Source organism: Vespa crabro, chromosome 7 (assembly GCF_910589235.1).
Source record: "Vespa crabro chromosome 7, iyVesCrab1.2, whole genome shotgun sequence".
NCBI lineage: Eukaryota > Metazoa > Arthropoda > Insecta > Hymenoptera > Vespidae > Vespa > Vespa crabro.
In genome coordinates, this window is record NC_060961.1 from 5,632,103 (window position 1) to 5,657,741 (window position 25,639).

General features: G+C 28.9%; 3 protein-coding genes across 10 annotated transcripts in view; 1 reads left to right on the plus strand and 2 right to left on the minus strand.

Moving 5' to 3' along the window:
* The window catches only part of LOC124425772, a 30,094-nt gene extending 18,535 nt beyond the window's left edge, over positions 1 to 11,559 (minus strand). For 2 of the 4 annotated variants that reach the window (XR_006942570.1, XM_046966626.1), the window contains exons 1-2: positions 10,875 to 11,559; positions 3,919 to 4,402 (exon numbers count right to left, since the gene is read on the minus strand). Coding sequence is in view for 3 of the 4 variants with exons in the window: in XM_046966626.1 (XP_046822582.1) it covers positions 3,919 to 4,084 (166 nt within the window). In the remaining variant the exon portion in view is untranslated. Of the gene's footprint in view, positions 1 to 3,918; positions 4,403 to 9,870; positions 9,975 to 10,874 lie in introns of those variants that run through there. The other 2 variants (XM_046966627.1, XM_046966628.1) reach the window with 2 other exon arrangements.
* Positions 11,560 to 18,745: 7,186 nt separating this feature from the next.
* Positions 18,746 to 20,890, plus strand: LOC124425621. Its single transcript, XM_046966173.1, has 6 exons — positions 18,746 to 18,765; positions 19,219 to 19,344; positions 19,433 to 19,523; positions 19,626 to 19,762; positions 19,847 to 19,979; positions 20,849 to 20,890. The coding sequence occupies exons 1-6, from the start codon at positions 18,746 to 18,748 to the stop codon at positions 20,888 to 20,890; spliced, it is 549 nt and encodes a 182-aa protein (XP_046822129.1).
* A 912-nt stretch (positions 20,891 to 21,802) lies between these two features.
* The window catches only part of LOC124425424 (protein prickle-like), a 103,669-nt gene continuing 99,832 nt past the window's right edge, over positions 21,803 to 25,639 (minus strand). For 4 of the 5 annotated variants that reach the window (XM_046965725.1, XM_046965726.1, XM_046965728.1 and 1 more), the window contains 4 exons: positions 24,789 to 25,105; positions 24,290 to 24,613; positions 23,321 to 23,757; positions 21,803 to 22,889 (listed from right to left, as the gene is read on the minus strand). In XM_046965725.1, the coding sequence (XP_046821681.1) occupies positions 22,639 to 22,889; positions 23,321 to 23,757; positions 24,290 to 24,613; positions 24,789 to 25,105 (1,329 nt within the window). In that variant the 3' untranslated portion in view covers positions 21,803 to 22,638. The remainder of the gene's footprint in view (positions 22,890 to 23,320; positions 23,758 to 24,289; positions 24,614 to 24,788; positions 25,106 to 25,639) is intronic. The other variant, XM_046965724.1, reaches the window with a different exon arrangement.

Genomic DNA, 25,639 nt, shown 5'->3' on the forward strand with positions numbered 1-25,639 from the left:
AAGGACCTGTATTTTCATATATATATATATATGAAAATAGTATTCTCTAAAGTAAATCATTATTTTCGAAAAAAACCAAAAACCATTGATTCATAAATAGAAAAATTACGCAAAATAATATGGTTTAAATAAATATGACAAGATCTTATTCTAACAAATGCGTACGTTTGATTCTAATTGGAATGAAAAATGACAGTGTCAAGGTTAATAACGTAAATCGTGTTAAAATTTGAATGAAAATGCGAAATTGAAAATGAAAATCTTTGTGAAGAAGTATTAGCGTAAGATATAGAATTAGACTCATTTCATTGAAATTTGTGTTTAAAACGTGTAGAAATTATTTTATAAAAAATATGCATCATTTTATTAATTTATTTAATATATATGTATATATATATATATAGTAATTCCAATCAGATCTCCAACCTCTCCCCATTCCCCTTCTTAAAGAGTTTAAAAAAATTTTTATATTATAAACATTTGGATGATTTCGTAACATTATAAAAAAAAAAAGAAAAAAAGAAAGAAAATAAAATGTGTTGAATCACGGTGGCAAAAAGATTGAGAAATGCATTTATATACTATATGCATACTAATACGTTGGATAAATGTATATAATTACAATATGATTGGATTTTGAATTATTAATAATGATAAATATTCGTTTTGGCCGACGAGATTAATCTCGGAACTTTCTATTAAATTTTCAATAAAAAATTCTATATAGTTATTATATTAAATAAAATTCTAAGGAAAGTTCTATTCTAAATAAATTTCTAATTACAAATAAATTTCTATTTTCCTCCTTTCCATCGATTTAAATATTGCAAATTGTTTAGAAATAAAATTTATTCCACGTGATGACGAACAAAAAGAAAATCATTTCTTCGATGTTTCTTCAAGTGTTACAATGTTTTTACCGTATCGATAACGGTTGAATAATAATACGATGAAATAATAATAATAATAATAATAATAATAATAATAATAATAATAATAATAATAATAATAATAATAATAATAATAATAATAATAATAATAATAATAATAATAATAATAATAATAGTAATAATAATAATAATAATAATAACAACAACAACAACAACAACAACAATAATAATGACGATGATAACAACAAGAATAATTAATTTATTCGATAATGTATACTGTCGTTTTAGAATAGTTTTTAAACTCGAGAAAAGGGAAATGTTTTCTTCGATTTTCAATTATTTTTATTGTCTATATCCACGTTTTCATTTATGTCGTTTTCTTCATCTTTTCTTTTTTATTTTTTCTTTTTAATCGAGAATAAAATTTAAATTCGATAACCAGTTCCCGACGATGAACGGAATTTTTGAATGTGTAGTAGCCATTGAAAGATAAGAAATCGAAGGCAAAGGCACGATATTTTTTGATGTTGCAAAACTCGTTCGAGATAAAATAAATATATATATATATATATATATATATATATATATATATATATATATATATATATATATAAATGAACTTGTTTTGACAATTGCACACTCCTATATGTTCTCTCTCTCTCTCTCTCTCTCTCTTACTTTTTCGTCTTCGAAAGAAAGATATAGAGTACAAGAACGTGGCATTTCAAGCATACTTTCATGGAAACATATATGTACGTATACACACACACACACACACATACACATACACAAATGTGTATAAGTACATACATACATATATATATATACAGAATGAAAAGTTGCTCGGAAAGTGTACCATACCTTCATTACATACCGTTTACTCACACTTTCGCGATAAATTGAGGCTTAAACGTACTTACAGTAGTCTCGGTTAAAACGTTGCGATACTCTTGCGGTATGTTTTATACATACATATATATACATATATGTATGTATGTATGTATATATATATGTTTCGTGTATGCGTTCAAAGTGCCCGTCAATGATAATATATACATATAATACTACATACATGCATCCATAGTGTAACATTTTAAATCTCTACAGACTTATATTACATTGTGAAATTTATAAATTTCTCATTTCTAAATCCACCAATTCTTTTCTTACGCTTTTCCGTTCACTCCTTTCATTTCCAATGTTTCATATAACGAAATATAAAAAAACTTCTATAGTATGGTCAAGAAATTTAAACGATTACAATTATTTTCTTTAAAATCATAAAATATCTATTAAATTCATTTAAAACCATCAACATTTTGACATATATGATTAAAGCGTTTCCCTTACCCCCTATCCCCACGCTGCCACCCCCCCCCCTTTCACGTGTCTTTCTATTTCACGACCATCCCTCTAACGAAAATCATGAATAATTCAGTCAGTATTAATTTTTCCAATTTAAAATGTTCATTAAATTAAGAACACCCTATAGATATCTTAGGATACAAAATGTTGCCCTCGAAGGCAGATAAGTACACGCATGTAAGAACCAATATATATATATATATATATATATATATATATATATATATATATACTACGTGGAAGGTAATGCCCGACGAGAGATACCAGCTCCCTTCGTACCAGCTGTCGGAGAAAGTCGCTTCGAATCGAACTAGCTTCGACTATATTCCTCTCCTCCCCCTACCCTCCGCCCCTCAACACCCCTCCTCCTCTACCCTTCGAATCTCAGAGATTGACTCTCCGCGTTAATGTCGTTTTCCCATAGACCTTGCCTCCTTCCCCTCTCCAATCTCCTCTCTCTCTCTCTCTCTCTCTCTCTCTCTCTCTCTCTCTGCATCGATGAACATACGAAGTGGTATGCACCAAGAATAAACCTAAAACGTATGCATGTGCTACTTGAGACCGTTCAAGATGATCGTCCAACTGACTGCAACTATTTTTTCTTTTTCTTTATTCTTTTTTCTTTATCTTTATCTTTATATTTCCTTCCTTCCTTTTTCTCTTTTAGATTACGTTACGGATTTCTCTTGAAATTATTTTTTTTTTAACAAGGAATTCTTCTACGATTAATAGAATATATATATATATATATATATATATATATATATATATATATTTTTTTTTTTTTTAACATTCCATCATTCAAGCAAAATCGTTCTTGTGATTTTAGCTTGGATAACCAACACCTGTCTTTACATTCGTTACTACATACTTTCAAGTATTATAAACGTGACGTTTGGAATTTTCATGTATATTACGGACGATAGAAATGGACGTTTAGAATTTCTATTTAAATACAATCATTCTAGGAATGGATTTGTTATGAAAGATATTCAATGGATTTGTAATAATTCGAGGATACAATTATGTTATCAATTAAATTTATATCCAATTGTATTCAATAATAAAATTTCAAAAGATTTAAACAAAACAAAAAAGAATAAATAAATAAATAAATAAATAAATAAATAAAAAAGATATCTTTGTTTCCAAATCGAATTATTATGAAAAATATAAGTAAACGTTCATTCATTCTATTTTATTTATATCTATTTATTCATTTATATCATTTAATTCGTTATTTATTCTAATTATCATTATTCATAATATATTTTATTCTTTTTAATTCCTTATTTAATAATAAAATTTCAGAATATTTAAACAAAACAAAAAAAGAATAAATAAATAAATCAATAAAAAAGATATCTTTGTTTCCAAAACGAATTATTATGAAAAATATACGTAAACATTCATTCATTCTATTTCATTTATATCTATTTATTCATTTATATCATTTAATTCGTTATTTATTCTAATTATCATTATCCATTCTATTCTATATAATATTCGTAATATATTCTATTCTCTTTAATTTCTTATGTTTACACTTGCACGAGTTATTCACATTAACGTCAATGTGCCATTCATATTCAACTCCAGTATCTAGTTACTGTATTACATATCGATCGTCGTAAGTATGTATTACATAAAGTCGGTCACTTACCGCGTGGCATACCACAGGGGCCAGGTGTCCTGCCATTGTCAAGAAAATCCAAATCGTATTTTCTAGCTCGTGGAAACGTCAAAGCTACGTGAGAGTGTGTTATCCTAAAGGATAATGCTGCCAACGTAAGAAATATCAGAAACTGTGTGACGATGGTGGACGCCATTTTGGAGAACCTTCCTTATTTCTTTCTTTCTTTTTTTCTTTCTTCTTTTTTTTATTTAACTCTCGTTCGACTTCCACGATCTCTCTTCGTTTTGTATTTTAAACGACGATGATCACAACCGATGACGACGATGATTTATCTCGTCGTTTCTTCTTTTTTTTTTTTAATCTTCTCTTTTCTTCTTTTTTTCCCCCACCCCCTCCCATTCACCTCCTTCTGCTTCTCTTCTTCTTCTTTTCTTGCAATTTTTTCCTGCAGTCCGGCATGGGCGTCACTTTTGCTCGAGCCTCGAGCTCCGCTTCTTTCGAACAGATAGACCTGAATGTATGTTGAAATAAATTAATTTTATTGATCAATTTGATCAGAAAAAAAATAAGATTAAAAATTTGCTTTTTCTTCTTCTTCTTTTTATATATATATATATATATAAATTGTATAAATGTTGGATTTAAATCGTTAATGGAGAAAAAAATAATTAGCATCTATTTAGATAAATATAAAATGATAAGTTACAGCTTTACAATTGGCACGCTCGAACGGCGTAGATCACAGATATTATTGCGTCATGATCAAGCATATCTTGGATGCCTCGATTGAAAACAACAATGGATGATTTTAAAAATTTCTTCATTCGTTTTGAATATATTTCTTTGGAATATCCTAATTGAACGTAATATTATATTTATTTATTTTTACACGAATGATTCTTACGTTTTTAAAAATAAAATTGCAAATTTAATGAAAAATTAAATTTAAAAAGAAAAAAATAAAAACGTATCTATGATCATGTACATATATTTAATTGTAAGATGATTAAACGAAAACTCGTAAAAGCGTTATCACTGACATTTTTCTTCCTTTCATTATCGTTAAAAAACATTTGCCATTATTGATAAATAAATAAACAACAGCAGATATATTGTTTAATTTTTACAACAAAATTGTGAATAATTTCAAGCAATAATTTTAAACTTCAATTAGAGGATTATAAAATCGAAAAAAAAGAAAACAAAGAAAGGAAAAAAATATAATAATTTCATTTCATTCGAAATGTAAAATTTCGCAAAAAAAAAAGAAGAAAAGAAGAAAAATAAAACGGACGAGTCAATTATCCGAGAATAAAAGAAAGAAAGAAAAAAAAAAAAATAAAACAGAAAATTTTCGTATGATTAAGGGTTATTTCGATGGAACTGTAAAACTTTGTTATTACTTTAAAAGAATTAAACGATTATACGAAATATTTATTATATAAATCGAAAAATATTTCGATTTACGATATTTTTTAATATCATAACCAATGTCACAAAAGACCAACCGGTATCGAGCGAATTACTGTTTGCATTAAATCGAACGCATAATTAATTTGATTAATTGAAAAGTACAGTGAAGTGAAATGAGTGAGAAGCAGGTATTACCTAACCCGATAGTATTTATACTGCTCGTTCGCGCGTCCTTAATTTTTTTTCTCTCTCTCTCTTTTTCTTTATCTCTCTACATCTCTCTCTCTCTCTCTCCCTTTTTTAACTATCTATCTAGATGGTTGTTAGGCTTGGTCGACGGAGAGCTAGATAAACGAGAAAAGGAAGGAAAAATGGACACAGGGACGAACGAAGTGAAAGACATAAAAGATGAATATGGCTATTGCTGGCCAAGCAGAGTTAGCAAGCAGAGTGCTAGCGACCACTTACGAAGCTTCATTTCTTCTCTCCTTGTGAATAAGTTTCAAGGAGGAGAAAGAGAAAGAGGAGGAAGAGAAAAAGGAGAAGGAGGAGGTGGAGGAGGTGGAGGAGGAGGAGGAGATGGAGGAGGAAGAATAAGAAGAAAAAGAGGAAGAAGAGAAGGAGGAGAAAGAAGAGAAGAAGAAGAAAGAGGATAAGGAGGAGAAAGAGGAGAAGGAGGGAACGTCCTCCTTCGATGCTTTTGTGTGTGTGTGTGTGTGTGTGTGTGCTCGCGTATATGTGTGTATGTTTGTGTGCGCCAAGGAAAGCGTACCGGCATTCCGATAGACTCCAATGCCGTACATCGTTCTCATTGACATAACGAGTAGGTGAGTATCATGGCACGCTTCTAGACTGGTTTCTATCGTAGTCGTACGGGTCAATAGTATCGATAGAAATCGACGAAGATATGTCACGTAAAAGAAATGAAGAAAAATCTTTATATAAAATTGATGACTTTAAATATTTTTATATTAGAGATATATGTAAATATACGAAAGTACGATCTAATATTATTTATTTTTCATTATTATCGACTCAAATAAATAATAATATATTTATATATGTATATATTCGTACTGTACGAATATTCAAATTAATCAATATATATCAAATGATCTTTGTATTTATATTATTTTTAAAGGAAATTGTATGTTTAATTCTGTAATAGTCATAATAAAAAGAAAAATATAATAAAAAATATAATAAAATGAAAGTTATAGAATAAAGGTATAAAGATGGTTATGATAAAATTATTACAAAAAGATGAAAATAGAAATGAAAAAGAAGAAAATAATAGAGACTATGTAAGAATAAGAAATTATACTATTTGTTTTCTTGTCTTTTATATATATATATATATATATATGTATATATGTATGTATGCATTTTTTCATTGGAAAAATAAAAAATATCTCGAGTGAATATGCTTAAATTATTTTTGATTAATTCATATTTACTTATGTAAATATTAAATTAATTTCTTTTCGTATTTCCTTTTTATAATAACGATGATCGTATATTCAAACGAAAATATATACGTATCTGCTTACTTATTACTTAGTCACGCAAACGACAGATAATTACAAGCATGCAAGAATCTTTTTATATGAAGATAAAAGTTTATATATTCAGACATAATCATTTTTGATTCTCAAGTATCATTCGATATTATATGCGAGAAAAATGATTTGGCCCGAAGTTATGATAATGGAAAAACTGTCTTGTCTTCCTTCGAGAAAGTTCATTCTTAGTAGTTTCATTGGCAGGTTCGTTGCGATCGTGCAAAAGGAATCATGAAAACTTTCGCTCTGCTCGTCGTAGACATAGGTATGTAAGTATCTACTACTACGTATCTCCTTTTTCTCTCTCTCTCTCTCTCTCTCTCTCTTTTCAGAATATATAAGTACTTTCTACATAGTTCCTCGTTGTCTACCATCCAAACAGCTAATTTTATATTATCCGTGTATATTTTACTTACTTTGAAAATATTTAAAAAAATGAAAAAAAAAGAATTATAAACAGGAAAAATACTTTTCAACGATGTATAAAATATATATATATATATTTTATATTCTTTCGAATAATAATAATTTACTGGTTATTGATTAAAATCAAAAATTTTGAATAAGAAAATTTCGAATAATTATTTTGAATAATAATATTTACGAAAAAAATAAATAGACATATTTAAATAAATTTAAATAAAATTATAGATGTAGAAAAGAATTGACATTGTATCAAGATAATTTTTATACGTTAGATTTTCTATTATATCTTTAATTTATATCTATAATTTATATGGTTTTCTATTATATCTATAATTTATATCTTTAATTTATATGATATTCGTATTTAAGTTACTTATTATTACATATTCAACCTTGTTCCCAATCAGATGAATTAATTGATTATAACTGCTTATGTAAAAACATAGTGTAACTATCAGTTTCCTAAATCGTATATATACGTATCTGCATATATATTTCAATGTAATAATACATAAATAACAATGATATAAAATTCCAATTGAAAATACATTGATATAATATATTTTTATGAGTAAAATAGAATGGAGAATTATTGATTTTATCTTTTCTATTTATTTTCTTAATTTATTATTATTTTTACTTTTATTCCTTTATATTCTCTTTTTATCGACTCTTATTCTTTTCTTCTTGTAAAAATTGTAAAAATATAGTTTTAAGAAAGAACGTATATAGACTCAAGGTTAAATTATTATAGTAAATATACGATGAAATTTTCGAGTAGAAAAGTAGACGCTAATTGATGGTCGTCTTCGATCGTTCGCATATACTGTTCGCTCATACTGTTTCGTATATTCGAAAGGAATATCGAGAAAAAAGAGAGTGTAAACTGTACTGTTTCTTGGTAGAGATCATCAATCAGAAATCGATAGAAAACATTTTATTCGATATTTTATCGATCCTTGTAGTCGATCAGAAAAGAATTTTCTTGAATTACGCGCAGGAAGTCTTACTGATGTTTTGCAATTCTCACGAACTCGATCATAAATCTTAAAAATGAGATATCTGAAATGGTTCTGGATCATTTAGAGATTAGAAAATTTGTCATACGCGTTAATATCAGGTATTAGAGTTTCGATTGATTCTTTGAAATTTTTTTTTTTTTTTTTTTTTTCTTTTAAACGAATTTTAATCAAATCGATTGGATATATGACGAATGTCGTAAATAATGATAAGCGACAAGAATAAAAATATTTCGATAAATAAAAAATACGAAAGATTGAAATTCTTTTTCTATATATTTTATATTTCGAGAAATTTCACAAGAGGCGTTAAAAAAATTTATAGATCTATGCAAAATTTATTCGACAGATAGATATGTTATTTCAAGCGTTAATATACCAGCTTGAAATATTTTAGAATATTTATAAGAAATATTAAATCGATATATACATATATATCGATTCAAAAAAGTTCGATATCGTTGAAAAATATATAAAAAAAAACGAATTAAGCAGATCGATTAGAAACTGAAAGCAAGTGTAAAATATTAAAAAAAAAACACACACAAAAAAAAGAAACAAAAAAGAAAATAATAATAATAATAATAACAAAAAAAAACGAAAAGGAATTCTTTTATTACTATCAGATTGAGTTCGTTTGATTTTGATTCCCGAAAAAAATTCTCGTCACTTCGGAAAAGTACCGTTGAGATACACAAGTGCGCACGCGCTCGTTCTTAATTCCCGCCCAAACCAGACGGAGATATGAACGCGCGCTGGATTCCTGCGGAGAAACCTTCGTGCCACAGGCATTCCGTAAAGAATTCATTCCTCGTGCTTCTTTCTTACTAGAACTAAATTTTTATAGAGAGAAAAAGAGAAGAAGAAGAAGATGAAAAAAGGAAAAAGTAATTGCTATATAGAGCGTATGAAGAATAAAAGTAAAAATAATATTATAGAAATCGAAGAAAAGATTTCACTATAAAAATATATTATTATATATCAATATAGTTTTAATTTGAATTTTATATGAATTTTTTCATTTATTATTACATCGTAATACATATGTAATATATATATGTAATATATATAATATAATTGTCATTATAATATATTTGTAACTAAACTTATTATATTGTTTATATTCTTATATGCATATTAAACAATATATATATATATATATATATATATATATATATATAATGTAAAATAATAATAGATAACACAAATAAAATAAAATTCAGATTAAAAGTATAATAATCTAAAATCAAGGATTAAATAATATTTATTGATATTAAAGAACTTGTAAAAGTAACAAAATTAACAATAAGATAAATATAATACATCGCGTAATAAAATAATAAAATAAAATATACGAAACCGATAGAGAGAGAGAGAGAGAGAGAGAGAGAGAGAGAGAGAGAGAGAGAGAGAGAGAGAGAGAGAGAGAGAGAGAGAGAGAGAGAGAGAGAGAGAGAGAGAGAGAGAGAGAGAGAGAGAGAGAGAGAGACTGAGGAATCTCTTTCCTTTTCCATTTCAGAATAGTAAAGATTTGTAATTCGTGAAAAATGTTTAAATACCTCTATGGTCGTTGCGATATATCGAAATTCCTTGCGCGCCACGATACTTCGTTCGTACGGAGATAGAACGGCCGCGATAAGAGCGCGGATGAAAGTGATCTCTGACGCTCCAGGAAATGTTGCAGAAATCGACCGAGCGAGCGAGCGAGCGAGCGAACAAGGGAAAGAGAGAGAGAGAGAGAGAGAGAGAGAGAGAGAGAGAGAGAGAGAGAAGGAAAATCGCAAGGAACGCGATAATAATAAAATCGAAAGGGACGCTAGATAATCGTTTCTCATAACTACAAATATTGCATTCTGTTTTCTAAGATATTATATTTACGTAAAACGGAAATATAACCTTGCAACAGAGAGAATGAGATAGATAGATAAATAAATACAAAGAGATAGGGATAGAGAGAGAGAGAGAGAGAAAGAGAGAGATATTAGTATGTATAAAAGGAAATCAATGTTTAACGATATAACGAATGGAAGTATATATGTAATTAGATATGTATAACGAATAATAATTGATTATTCGTAAAATATAATAATGAATTGTGATTGTAATAAGTTCTTCGAAATATTCTTTACATAATAAAAATGAATATATCTGAAGTATCGATTTATCGATTCAAGTTCTTCACATTCATTCCAATATTATTGAATTGGAATCATGTAACGCATGATCGTTAGTAATTATTTTTCATATTTTTTCTTTCTTTTTTTTTTTTCCCCCAAAAGAATATATTCATTGAAATCGATCAGACGAAACAGCGTATATATTTTATAAATAAAAAGAATATATACTTATAATTATTATCGACAGAAAAAAGATGAAAGAAAAAGAGTGAGTAAGTGAGAGAGGGAGAGAGAAAAAGAGAGATAAAGAAAGAGCGAGAGAGAGAGAGAGAGGGAGAGAGAGAGAGAGAGAGAGAGAGAGAGAGAGAGGATAACCTGCACATTTCCCAACATTAAACGTAAACAATGATATCACAGTGTAAATAAATAGTTTTGTTCATTCTTACCTTGTATAGGTCCACCTAGATTTATAGCCAGTCGGAGTAATATATATATATATATATATATGTATATATATATATATATATATATATATATATATATATATATATATATAAAAGGAAGGGAAGCTGCGATACTTCGAAGAAAAAAGGAGGAATAAATCAAAAAAAAAAAAAAAAGAAAGAAAGAAAGAAAGAAAGAGAAAAAAAGAAAAAGACAGACGTCCTTTCCCCTCCTTTCCCCTCCTTTCCCTTTCTAAAGTAAACGTCGAACGTCTCGACGACAACTCATGTCGTCACACACGTTGAGAATCGAACTGCCGCTTGGATACTGCCGCCTTCGTATAAGTCCCTCGTAGTTCAGTGCGCGGCCATTTTGGTAACGCTCGTGTATTTCTTTACGAAATAATATAACAATATATTGTTTTTCATTTATACGTGGCTACGTATTGACACCCTAAAAAATAATAGTGTTTGTCGATGGTTAACGAAAATAATCGTTTGTAAAATCACGAAACTTTTCGCTGCGCGATATCTCGAACGTAATAATCTTTACTCACGTAAAAATCGAGAACGAATACGAGATAGATAAAGATAAATAAAAGGAGAAACGAAGAGGAAGAGAGAGAGAGAGGGAGAGAGAAAAAGAGAATAAAAAAGAGAGAGAAGATCACACGACGGGATCTCGTCTCGGACTGACTGCTTTTGCTGTGTCGGAGAACGAGAACTTTTCCCCTGCCCCCTCCTCATCTTCTCATCCCCCCTTCTTCTTCCCCTTCTTTATTAACCACCTTCTTATTCTTCTTCTTCTTCTTCTTCTTCTTACTCCTTCTCCTCTTTCTCTTTCTTCTTATCTTTCTTTTCGTTCGCCTTTTCTCTATCCTCTATCCCTCCTTTTTCTCCCTCTCTCTCTCTCCCTCTCTCTCTCTCTCTTTCTCTCTCTCTCTCTCTCTTCTTTTTCCAACTCGTTAAAACTTACGTTCGCTGTATTCTGTCTATGCTTACCTGCCGTAGCAGCTGAGCTTATCCCATCATTCTGCTAACGAAAGAGAGACTCTCTCGCGTAAGTAAGTACACATAGTCAGAAAGGGTCTCCCTCTCATAATACTCGGCAAGTTACTATATACATATGCATATATTCATACATGCATATATATACATATACGTATATACGTGTATGTATACATATATAAATATGTATGCATGTATGTTTATATGTTTATATGTTTGTATATATGTATACATGCATGTATGTAAGTATACATGTATGTAAATATATATATATATATATATGTATGTGCGCGCACGTGTGTTTGTGTGTGTGTGTATAATATTCTCTTATTCAGCGTTGAAAACAAGCACAGAAGAAACGTGCCCACCGATGTCAACATCCTCCTCCTTCTTAATCTCTTCATGAGTGAATATGACCAAGATATATATATATATATATATATATATATATATATATATATACACATTTATATAGATTATTGTTACTTAAATTATGGTGTCAATTGTGAGTGAAAATTTTTCTCATAAAATGGAAAAGAAAAAAGGAAAGAAAGAAAGAAAGAAAAAAAAGAATCATTTGCCACTTTTGGAACAATGAACCGTACCCAAGTGATCTTCCTCATTGTTGTTGTCTTGTCGCAAAATTCACTTGTGTATCGTGATCCCATTCGTACTATGACAAAACACGGTTGGTTCCGTTTAAATCGTTCGTTGCGTGGTGATCGTGGGAACGATAGGATGGTTACGAAGAGAAAGGCCGTTTTCTCATGTAAAAGTGAAATGAAATATTAACGTTTCGAAGGAACGCTTCCTTCGTTATTTTGTTTTCTTCCATTTCTTTTCTTTTTCTTTTTTTTTCTCTTTTTCTTTTTGCCTTTTCTTTTTTCGTTTTCTTTTCCCTTTTCGTTTTATTTTTTCTTTTTTTTTTAATTCGGGAATTTTAGTAAGTAACGAAAAGAAACAAAAGTCAGAGAAAGAAAGAGAGAGAGAGAAAGAGAGATAGAGAAAGAGAGAGAGATAGAGAGAGAGATAGATAGAGAGATCGCCTCCTAAGTCGACCTTTAGCAGGTGTAAAATGGTCGACATGAGAATATGTAAATTGAAGGTCGTATCGCGGATGGGACATCCTTGAAGCGTGACTTTCGATATATCTACATACATGTGTGTACGTAGATATGATTATTTATATATGTGTATATATATATGATTATTTATATATGTGTATATATATGATTACTTATATATGTGTATATATATATGATTATTTATATATGTGTATATATATGATTATTTATATATGTGTGTATATATATATATATATATATATATATATATATATATATATATAAATCTGTTATTTACGATGAGGAAGAAAAATGAGATCGATCAAAAATATAATCATTTCCTTTTTTTTCCTCTTCTTTTTTTGTCTTAATATAACGTCAATTCTGATTTATTAATATGGTGGATGATAATGATAATTGATGATTACATGATTATCATGTAATATAATCTCTTTATTTTTTTTTTTTTATATTATTTTTTTCTTTTGTTCTTTTTTAATATGTACAAACTATAATCAATAATTGATAATAATCATCGATGCTCGAATGAAACTGGAAATGGATTTGAAAAGAAAAAAAAAAGAAAAAGAAATATCGAGACGATGACGACGATTATTAATGTAGGAATAAAAGGTTAGGGTTATCTCACCGTAATTTTCTTTAATGGATATTACTTATTATTATAGTTCAAACGAAACCGAAAATATATGCATAAATATAAAACATTGATAGTGATAATCAATGTTTCACATGAAATATGATTTATGAATTGGTAGCTGACGTGTCCCTTGGTTTTTAATGAACCACCAACGCGTATCTCTTAGGCGGAGTTTGCGCCACACTTAATTGTGAATATGTACTCAATATCCTTGAACCGCGAGCAGTATGCGAACGCTATCGCTCGTAAAGATGTTACTTCATTCCCGAGGAAATTGCACAGAATAAAAAGGATGTTCGACTAGCCGATGAGAAGGTGTCACGTTGTTATCGACAATGCATCTTTGCCTCTGTAGTAAACGAACTATCGATGATGGGAGTGGCTCACTTTAAATCTTTGATTTATTCTCATACGTTATACGTATAATATTCTAATACGAAGGCTTTTACTTTCGATAAGATATATCGTTATGTAGGGTTTGTTTTTTTTCTTTTCATTTTATTTTTTTTTTAAATCGTTGTATACGTTCTTCTTTTTCTTTCCTTTTTAAAATTATCATATAGTTTCTTTTTCTGTTTCTTTTTTTTTCCTTTATATATATATATATATATATATATATATATATATAAATTATAAATAAAAAAAAAGGTTTACTTAAATCTATACTAATCGAACAATCCACAAGAATATTTATTCTTATGCGTTTTCCGAGATCGCGAGTTACGAGTTTTCAAATAAAGTATGTTGCTGAACTCGCTTGTAACTCGTTAGGAAAAAAAAAAAAAAAAGAAAGAAAAAAGAGGAAAGAATCTAGCTCTGAACGTTGTGTGCACCGATTTTCCGATTCAAGTATGTCGGCTCGCATGTTCGACGTATTACTCACGAAAGAAATGTTCCTCGTTGACTTTCATATTATGTATAATGCAAAATAAATTTAATATACATAGATCGATCGATTAGGTTTCTTTTAGATCGGTTATTTTAATTCTAATGAAATAATATACAATCGACAAAGATCTTAATCGAACTTTAACGAATTAATATATATCAGAGAATCTTATTTTATTGATTGTATCGATCGATCGAAGAACAATAAAAGCACGTGCTTTATTATAATCTTTCAACTTTATAGCGATTAACGATTCATTCATTGATAATTCTTATTCTTAAAATACATTGCAATCGATTCGTTTTCCCATTACTAAAACAATATCGATCATTTTATTACTCATAAAAGAAAACAAAAAAAGAAAAGGTACTTATGTATAACTCTTAGAACAATTTTTCTCTATAAGATTATCAACCGATTTATAGTATTCTTTCTTTTTTTTTTTTTTTTTTTTTTTTCATTATCAAACTATAGAAGAAAAAAAAAGAATTTTCTTCGAAAGTAGAAAAAATTGTTCTACGAAAGCAAAGATTAATAAGTAGATAATATTAATTCGTATCGAATTAAAACTTAAACACTCGATAATTGAAAATATAAAATATATCAAATACAAATAGCCTTTTACATATTTATTTGTTTTGGAAATAACAATTTTACCTAAAATATCGATTTATTGATCGGATATTTAAGTATTCATTGAATATTCATATTTTATCTTAAAATATTTATAGATTAAGGAAATTTTACTATATATACATATATATATAATAATCAAATTCATAAATAGTGCCTTTAAGATAGATTTAGATTTAGCAGACGTATGGCTAAATTTTATAGGATGGGTCAAAGTTTTTTTGGTTTCTGAACGGATCAAAGGTTTTTTATGTGATATTTAAAAAAAAAAAAAAATCGATTAACCTCTTTTCGAGTTAAATTCGTTTATTATTATTTCCTCATTTTATTTTTATTCGTTTCTTTTTTTCTTGTTCACTTTTCTATTTTTAAAGATGAACGATCTGGAAGGTACGCGTCTTATGCGTCTCTCGGCATGCCAGAAAAGCGAGCAAAGAAGGGGCAAAGAGATCGTAAAGTATATTCGAGCACGCGCTCGATTAGAAGCGAATGGGAAGGACAAAAGCTGTAGAATAACATTATATATACAAACTATGGACAACGTAAGTACACGCTATGGGGGCCGTCCTCGAAGCAAACTAGGGAGAGGCCACATTCCAAGCCATGGAGAAAGCCTCTTCGCTAACGAGCGCACACAGCGGCGCAAAAGTTGTGCACGAACGGAATAACATGTGATCCGTTAGTTCATGCCTCATAGTAGGGATGTGTTCGATCGATCGATCGATCTTGATCCATTGAACGATCGATAATGTCGCTCGTTCTACTCAAACTTCATTTTTTGATATGTTAATTAAATTAAAAAAAAAAAAAAAATATTTAATAGACTATGAGTATTGATATATTATCGGGCTAATTAAAAAAGAAAAAGAAAAAAAAAGAAGAGAGATAAAGAAAGAGAAGAAGATTGAATAATAATACGAGAAAGTATTATCATTGAAAGATATAATTGATTTTAATCAAATTATTTTATTGATTTCGATCGATCTTTTTTTTCTGCCCCCCTCCCACACATTTTTTTTAAAGTCTCGTTTTTCTTAATTCCGATTATTTGTATGTTTATTAAATGTTCGTATCATTAACCCAGTTTTATTATTTAAATGATTATTAATTGTAATTGTTAAATCTAATATCTTTGTTATATCGTAATATGCGTATAGTGCTGAATAATATCGATCAGTATTTTGATTTGGTCATCATTATCAGTATTGAAAGGTCTTACTGAACGTTATCGAGAAAATCTTCAAGGCTAAAATTCCCAACACTAAACATTGCGAATCATTTCTTAACAATTTTATCAACTAACGTATTATTTCTGTGAAAAGCAGGAATATTTTTTTTTTGCTATATGTATTGTATCTTTGCTTTTTCTATAATAAACAAAAAAAAAGTATGAAATTTCGAAAATACACTTTCGATCGTCTTAAACGAGATATAAAATCGAGATAAGTGACTAAATTAAAAAAAAAAAAAAAAACCACTTTCTACATCTCTGATGTTATCAATGATTACGTAATTAATATTATAAATTTGCTATATTTTTTTAAAAATCAATATTCATTACTATTTTGTTAAATTATTTAAATTCATTTTATATATCGTATTATTCACTATTATTTTATATATTTACGATTGAAATTTCCATTAAATTATTATTAATGTAAATTATTAATTATTTTATTATTTTGATTTTGTTCTTTTTTTTTTAGCATCTTAGATTAATTAAATAATTGAGTATAGAATTTATTTTTATTTTTTATATTTCAGTTCAAATATTTGAATCGTTATTAATAAATATCAAAATTTTTATTTAATAATCACTGAATATTACGAAACATGTTGAATAATATCGCATGATTTTATTATTCATCGATGTTAAAAATCTGAAACGATTAATTTCGAAAATTTCATTCTATATAGATTTTCTAGCACTCACTGTAATTTTTTGAGCTTGTTTTATTAATAAGATTGTCCTAAATCAATACACTATCACACTATTATAAATATTTACTATAGAATATTTTTCTATTTTATTTCTTCATTATGTCATAGATAATATCCAAGTATTAAACAACAATATATCCACTGTCACTAGAATTTATTCTCTCGTATTATTCACTATTATATATCCTAAGTACAAATAAAATAAGTTTGAATTTTATAAAATATTAAAAGGGTAAAATTTTTCCATACACTTACTTCGACTTTTTTTTTTTTTTATAAATTGTACATGTATAATTACAATTATATTTTGTAAGTTTCAATTCTTTGTCTCGTTGTTTTACTTTCTGATACGATCATTTCTCTTCGAGTTACAAAAATATACTGTGGACAATCAGTGTTTAATGGTAAAGAGAGGGTAACGCGCATGTCCTTTGTGAAAGGGGAAAGATATCCCCTTAGACGTACGATATAAAGGTAAGAATAATAAACTAAATTGCTGAGACGGGACATCTGTTTAATTACTTATGTATAAATCGAATCTTAGAAGAAAAAAAGTAGTAGAGTGTAAAGATATTATTGGAAGGGTTAAATTGCTAGGATTTTCTTATATTTTTACAACTTCTCCCATAAAATATTTTCTAAGAATTATCAGAGGGTCTTATAGCCGTACTATAAACGAAGAAATTATATTTCAGGGGTTTCAATACATAGACGATTAATAAAACTCTGACAGAAGGGACAATGACTTTGAAAGAAATAGATTACTTCGAGAAACATTCTAGTATTCTTAATGAAAAGTTATTTATGTTCCTTGGTTTATTGTCCTATCAGAAATCACCGAAAAAATTGTTACGTGTTCGTTTGTTAAATTTTCTTTTAGCATTTATTATTTTTATACAGGTAAATAATATTATGTATCGATATAGTATATATAGTATATAATATGTACGTATATTATTATCATGATATTTAATAATGGGACTTTGTAGTATTCATGAATGATTTATGAATGAACAAAAGTTGATTCGTGTAGAAGAAAGATTTGGCCTTTATCTTTTTGAGGTAGACGATTTTAAAGAAAATAAAAATCCACATTGCACAGAATTTTAAATATAATAATAATAATAATTATATAATTTTTAATATTTCATTTCAAATAAAATATTAAACTATGTATGATTATGAGTAACTTCAACTTTTCGAGATGATTTAAAAATATATCCCATTGTGCATAAAAAAACTAAGCAAAAAGTGGAACGATTTTTAATCGATTTAACCTCAAAGAGTTATAGGTATATATATAGATATAATATCAAAATTTCTTTCTTTTGTGTATGTATAAATTGATAAAAATAATATTAGTTTTTAGAGTTGTATCTTTTATATAATTTGGAATCAAAAAAACGATTTAAGATGATCGTCAAATTACTTCAAACGTTCCTTCCGACCATATGCTTTTCGATTTGTTATTATTATAATCTTATTCATAATTATGCAAAGGTTTGTTCGGAATTATTTAATCATCAGTATTTAATTTTTAAACGTTTGAACGAGTTTTCAACGATGTAAATATAATTTTAAAGATGAAGTTAATAATAAATTATATTAAAAGCGATTGGAAAGAGTTAAAGGACGAGGATGAATTAATTATAATGAAAAAATACGCGAATGAAAGTAAACTATGGTCGATGTTGATCTTAAGTGAGTATAATAGAAATATAAAATATTATTTTAATTTTCTATCATCAATGGTGATATAATTTGACCAAAATATTATACATATATATATTCTATATATATTAGGTTTTTCTTATGTTTACATCATTGCTTTAATATTTCCATCTATCTACAATCTCCTCTATATTTTTCGTACTACTGAGAAGACAAAATTTATATTACCAATACGTATAGATATTGGTCTAATAAATATCAAGTTTTACTATATCATGCTTTTGGTGGAATTCATTACATTATTCATCGTATGTACGATAGGAGTGGCTAACTATTCATTGTTCATATCAATTTTTCAACATGCTTTTGGTTTGTTCAATATTGTTTTGTAAGTAATTAATCTAGCACATTTTTAAATAAATTCACGATTAATGGTCGAGAATTTGTTTAATAGGGAGAATATGTTTTTTTAATATTTTAAAGGATAAAATTAGATAGTCCGTTTAAAATAGATTTGGATTGTTTGCGACAGAAAAAGATTTTTAAATCGCAGAATATGGAATACGATTGGATTATAACTATTATAAGGAACTATGAGAAAGCCATTAGGTTTGTATTCAATGGAAATCATTATAATTTTTGAACAATATTTAACGTGAAATTTTTAATATATTAATTTTTAATATGTTCTCTTAAGATTTGTTGATTTAATAAAATTCGTATTTGGATCAACTTACTTAATAGAAATAACATTGGGATTGTTTTTTATCATTATAGATTATCTTTATGTAAGTGGACGTATTGTATGTGTATTATATGTCTTAAAATTTTTTAATAAGATTTAATCTAACGCAACATTATTTATGTTATAAAAATCAAAGCTGTTTCAGATTTTTGCTTTGAAAAGTACAATTAGCGAAATTATTCCCGATTGTATCTACATACTTTCAAGTCTCCTTTTGATATACGTTTACTGTTATTCCGGACAAATGTTAATAAATTATAACAGTGCTGTATTTACAAAATGGTAAGTACGATATAAGTCAAACATTTATACAATTAAATTAGATTTATGAAGTTTTAAATACGTATACGTAAACCATCCGTGTAGTTGTCAAGTACCATTTTATGTGTTGTCGATAAAGACTCAAAAAATATTGCTTATACTGTTATTGCAAATTATGAGACCGTGCAATTTTTCAATAAGAAGGATTATTATAGCATCACACGAACTTTTCGCCAAAGTAAGTGGCAATTTATTAATCATTTATTTCGTTAATACCAACGTTAACAAAAATATTTTTTAGTTAATACAGACTTCTTTTTCCTATGCGATGTTATTTTATCATGTTCTTTGAATAACATAAGACAAAATGGGACATGATAATCAATTTAGATAGAGAAAAATTCTTCAATAAGAATTTTGTAATCTTTGATGTAGTAATTGTAGAAAACGTAGTGGCTATCCATTATGCATATCAACATCTATATTCAAAATATAAATCCAAATGAGAATTTCTTAATTTATGATTAGTGATCGATTCGATGTATCCTCGATTTAATCGGAAGTAAATATTTTCGTTTACTAGTTAAAAAAAACAAACCCTTACGGATAATTTGAGAATTATGTATATGATTCGTACGATAGTCGTTAATGAATAAAATGTTTTGCTTGAAAAATTGTTGAAATAAGTTAAATATGTATCAAGGTTACGATTATGTACGGTATTAATCGATAAAAAATGATTCATAATTAATGGATATATCTTTGAGATTATTTATAAAAAATTCCAAAATTCCCTCCTCTATTCGTTTTATCTCTTTTCTAATCAATATCGATTTATAATTATTCATTCATTTTTATAAAAAAAAAAATATATATATATATAAGGCATATATTTTTTTTTTTATTAAAGCGGATGTTTATGAGACAGACTATTTATTGAACTTTTTTTCCTATAACAATGGTAAGATAAAAATAATTAAAATAATTTGAAAATTTTCTGAATGCCGTTTATTTTAATCACCATGGAAGAAGATACTAAATTTAATATTTAGCGTGTAAAAAAATAGTATAAAAGTTTATATTTAACGTGCATTATATCTTTAATAGGCTTTTAGAAATATTATTAACACGCATCATTTTGGACCCTGATGAAAGAATATTGGCTTTTTTAGAATGAAAAGTTTCAAAAAAATATCTTTACTTTTCATAAGAAAAGTTTTTCGAAAAGTTTCAATGAAATCGATCCGACCTTTTTCGTGAATTCTTACTGTTAAAAATTTTGTTCATTCAATCGAGGATCGTTTTAAAAATAATCTTTCAATTCGTTTGAAATTAAAAAGGAAAGAAAAGTAACATTAGCAGATTCTAAAAAAATATATCTAAAATTTTCCGATAAATCGATTCTTTTGATTATCAATATAAAAATTATTTGTATGATAAAATAGTTGATCATTTGAAAATTTATAATTCGCACACTTTTTGCAATGATAAATGAAACTTCGTGCAAAAAATTTTTTTCATATTTCGTTCCAATTAACTAGTAGCTACAAATATAATAAAAAAAAAAAGTTTACGCGAACGATATACAATCACGCGCATATTAAAGATTTTCACGAAGAATATGTACGGTCACATACGAATATATTCAGAGAAAAGACATTTCTATGCGATTCTAGCTAAGAACTGTCATAATTGTGTCGCAAGAATTCATTAACAAGATGTTTGTTAGCGCGTGGAAGTACAATGGTCTTAAGAGAGGGAGAAAGTATGTGACCCTTTTGCGATGAGAATGACAATGTAATAAAGTTGTGTCCTTAACTGGGTAATATACTTTCCTTTAATTCTTTTCATCTCTCTCTCTCTCTCCCCCCTCTCTCTCTCCCCTCTCTCTCTTTGTTTGTTCCTTCATAAAAAAAAAAAAATTTTACATTTTCATTATCCATGAAAATAATCGACGAACATTGATACTTACGTTAGTCCATCGAAGTCATTAGAAATTCTTTTAATTGAGAAAACTGAAAAAAAAGGATGGGTTTTATTATTCAAATAAAAATCTTCAAATCGAATCATCGGATCTTCTTTAAAATATAACATCATTGTCATTATTATTATTATTATCGTCATCAAGTAGTACATCAACGAGAATAATAAAAATAGATGAGGGTGTATGGCCGCGAGGCAAAAATGTCACTGAGATTTTCCGATACGAATAAATTCGCGAGAAAAGTCTTCAGTCGGTCTCTATCCGAAATATCTTTGATCGTTGTTATTATTATTGTTTTTATCGTTGTCGCATATATATTGTTGCGAACGAGCTTAGGAATGTTTCGAGAGAATGTTCGAAGAAAATAGATTGTTTCTAAGAACTTAAGGAATTTCTTTACGAATAATAATGAATGATTTTTATATAACGATACCTTAATCGTTACGAATGAAATTATTATAGAAATCCGATTGTATATGGTACTATTGTAAATAGTTGAGAAAAAAAGAACTTATTCTGTAAACTTTCCTATGCGAGTGTTCAACAATATATAGACGCTTACAATGAGATTTGCCATCAAGGAAATTGCGTTTTCAAGTTGAAACGAACATTAACGAGAACAAAATACGAAAAGGCCTATGCTCTGGAAGATACTGAAAAGCGTACACTATTGTAGCGCTTAGGAACTCTGTTTTTTTTTTCTTTCTTTCTTTTTCTCTCTCTTTCTTCTTCTTCTTCTTCTTTCTTTTTTTTATTTCTTTTCTTTTTTTCTTTTCCCTTCAATATTTTTGTCTCTAAAGTCTTTGCTCGTTTCTCGTCGCGCACACCAAGAGGAAGGAGATCCATCGATCGTACAAACGTTAAGCGTAATAAAAAAACCGCAAGATGTCCTACGGATATTTAAGCACGATCATCAAGACACGACGCATTTTTCGGTGTCCTTTTGAGCTTGATTTGACGAAGAAGAAGATGGTTGAGTCCGTTTCCGCGCGCACGCAACTGCATCATTTGGTACGTAAGAAATACGTACACCACCGTAAGCTCTTCTAGGTGGTAAAGCGTATGCTGCGGCCTCGTCAGAACTACTAGAAGAACTACAAGTCGAACAACAACTTTCAGCATCCTCTGCCTCGTCCAATCTTGACCTTGACGAACTGGCCACACCTGTTGACAATAATGATAAATATATTTTAATTATAGGCCTCTTTAAGATCGAAAGACAATCTTTATTGATATTATAATTGACAATTTCTATGAAATAAATGGAAATTATAACGCGATTAAATAATAATATAAATTAAATATTTTTACGATAGATTAATGTAAGGAAAATAAGTTTAATAAATCCATTCGAGATTCTCCGTTCAAATTTCATTCTACTTATGCGAATATTAATCTCCTCATTCCCAAGAATTTGAAGAATTTTTGTATAGATATACCCGGTATATATAATTTTAGACAATTCAGGAATTTGCGAACTCCTTGGAATGTCTTTCATAGGCAATGAAGTATATACGCCGGTATTACATTGATTTACAGTAAACCCCGTGTAAAATTTCCATTTATATATGAAGAACGATAGGAATTCGACGCACCCCAAGTCGACGTACTTGCGACCTCCTCGGGTTGCAAACTTCTCGATCGTGGAACGTTCGTCCTGGACAAAGGATTATTTGGTGGTGGAGATGGCGAGGATGATGAATTGGTATCGTTAGCTGGTGAAATAGGGACATTACTAGACGATGGTGTTGCCCCATGATCGTTTGCGTCCAAGTCACCTTGGAATCGCACACGTCGCGACGTAGGCGTCGGTGGATCCGTTTGACTTGTAGCAAGATTCGTTGGCGACATTGGCGATTCTTGTGCTAACGTAATCGTCGATGCACCACCTGCAATACCACCAGAAGGTGGTACCGACGTTGAAGGTGAAGCTCTCAATGTAGGCGCTGGGAGTTCAGGCATGCTTGAAGCGTGGGAAGGTGTACAGTTTTGAACGCATCGAAGTGGCTCCCGGTCCCTCGCTTGCATTAGTCTGCAAATTAGAAATGTTTATAACTTTGGAAAACTATTTTAATATGATCAATCAATTATTTTCTAAATAATTTTGTAAATTATTTTCTTAAATCTAGTTGTACCTGTGGAGGCAATAACCCAAACAAACTTTGAACTTAATTTGCGCATTTCATGATTCATGATTTTTTTTTTTTTTTTTTTAGATGACAGAATTGAAAATGCGTCTTCGAAAAAATCTACCGATTATTATATATAAATGTGATTTCAAAAAATTATACAGTATTTTTTTGAAGTCAAAATTATACATTCTGTATAAATGACAGCTGTTCGAAGTGAACACTTGAAATTTGAAAATTATTTTGAAGTGTACACAATTAGATTTAATTAAGATATAAGATACGTCGTCAAAAAAGTTCTTTCATATGAATCGATTGCTCTTTTTTTTTCTTTTTTTATAGTATTTTTTATATGGACGATCATAAGGAGTTCTTTTCTTTTCTTATTTTTCCTTTTTTCAAAGGATATATCTTCAAAAATCACGACAATCATACCTTCCCAAATCGCTACGATTTTCTTCAGGGTGAGAGCCACGTTCTTGCAACAATCTCTCGAGATTCCTTTCGAGAAGTACCCTATCGAGACCTCCACCCCTAGATCCACTAGTGGAAAATCCCTCCGTTGGGAATTCTGGACTCAAGGTACTCTGTGTTGGGGTTGTCGCAATCGAGGATGAGACCTGCTGATGTTTCCTTGTCAATCTTGGCGAGTTTCTTAGGGATCCTGAAACGTGTCTGGATCCTGGCGGTGGTGGAGGAGGTGGAGGTGGTGGTGGACTCGAGGAACCTTCGCTCGTTGGTACTGTTTGTCTTCTACCTCTATAGAATAAAAAAAGAAGAAGAAAAGAAAAGGAAAAGAACAGTTCTTATTTACAAAAGTATATAAATTTGTTTAGAATTGAAAAGATATTACGATAATCGTTCAATATCTTTTAAATGATCCATTAAAAAGAATTACAAGAAACTTAAGTATGAATTTTTATGGTGTATTTACCTAAGAAAAGATGGCGGAGGTGGAGGACCGGCCGAAGAATCACTCGGAGTCGTTGGTGGTTCTCCTTTACTACAGGCTATACTGCAATAAATAGCACCACGTCTAGGAAGAAAAGGACGGCCTAAAAGTGAGGTACGACAAGTGGCACAGCAAAAGCATGCTTCGGTCGCGTGCCAATGTTGACCTTCGTGTGACATTTGACCTTGGTCAACGCCTATCGGCTCGCCGCAACTGTCGCAATATTCGGCAAAGGAGGCATCGAAACAACGTAGACAATATGGTCGTCCTTCTCTCATAACGTACCTCTGACCACCTAGCTGCAAATGTTTCATTGGTTATGTAAAATTGCATTTAAAAATTACTTTTAATAATTACATTTTAATTCTTTGCATTTGAATGTAGTCGTACAAGCGGCATTACATTTCTATTCACTAGGTCGAATGTCGTCGCAAAAAGAAAAAGATGGCAAAAAATAATTTCGTTATCTATACCGTCATTAGGTTTCTTTTTTGTTCTTTTTAATTTGACAATACTTCGTTTTGAATTAATTGAAATTTTTTTCAACATTCGATCTAATGAATAGTAATGTGATGGCCGCTTGTACGATGGCATTCGATCGCAAAGAGTTAAAAATTGCATTTACAGTCTTTCCAAAGTTCTTCTTTCCTTCTTTTTTTTTTTTTTTTTTTTTTTTTTTTTTTGAATGAAATCCCTGTCAATAAAAAAGAAAGAAACGATGTTCTCTTCATCCCCTTCCCCCAAAGTTTCTGAAGATAAGTAAAAATTTTGTTAAAGACATCAGCCACAATGGATATCAATGTCAAATATAGATATTTGCAATATTTTCAATA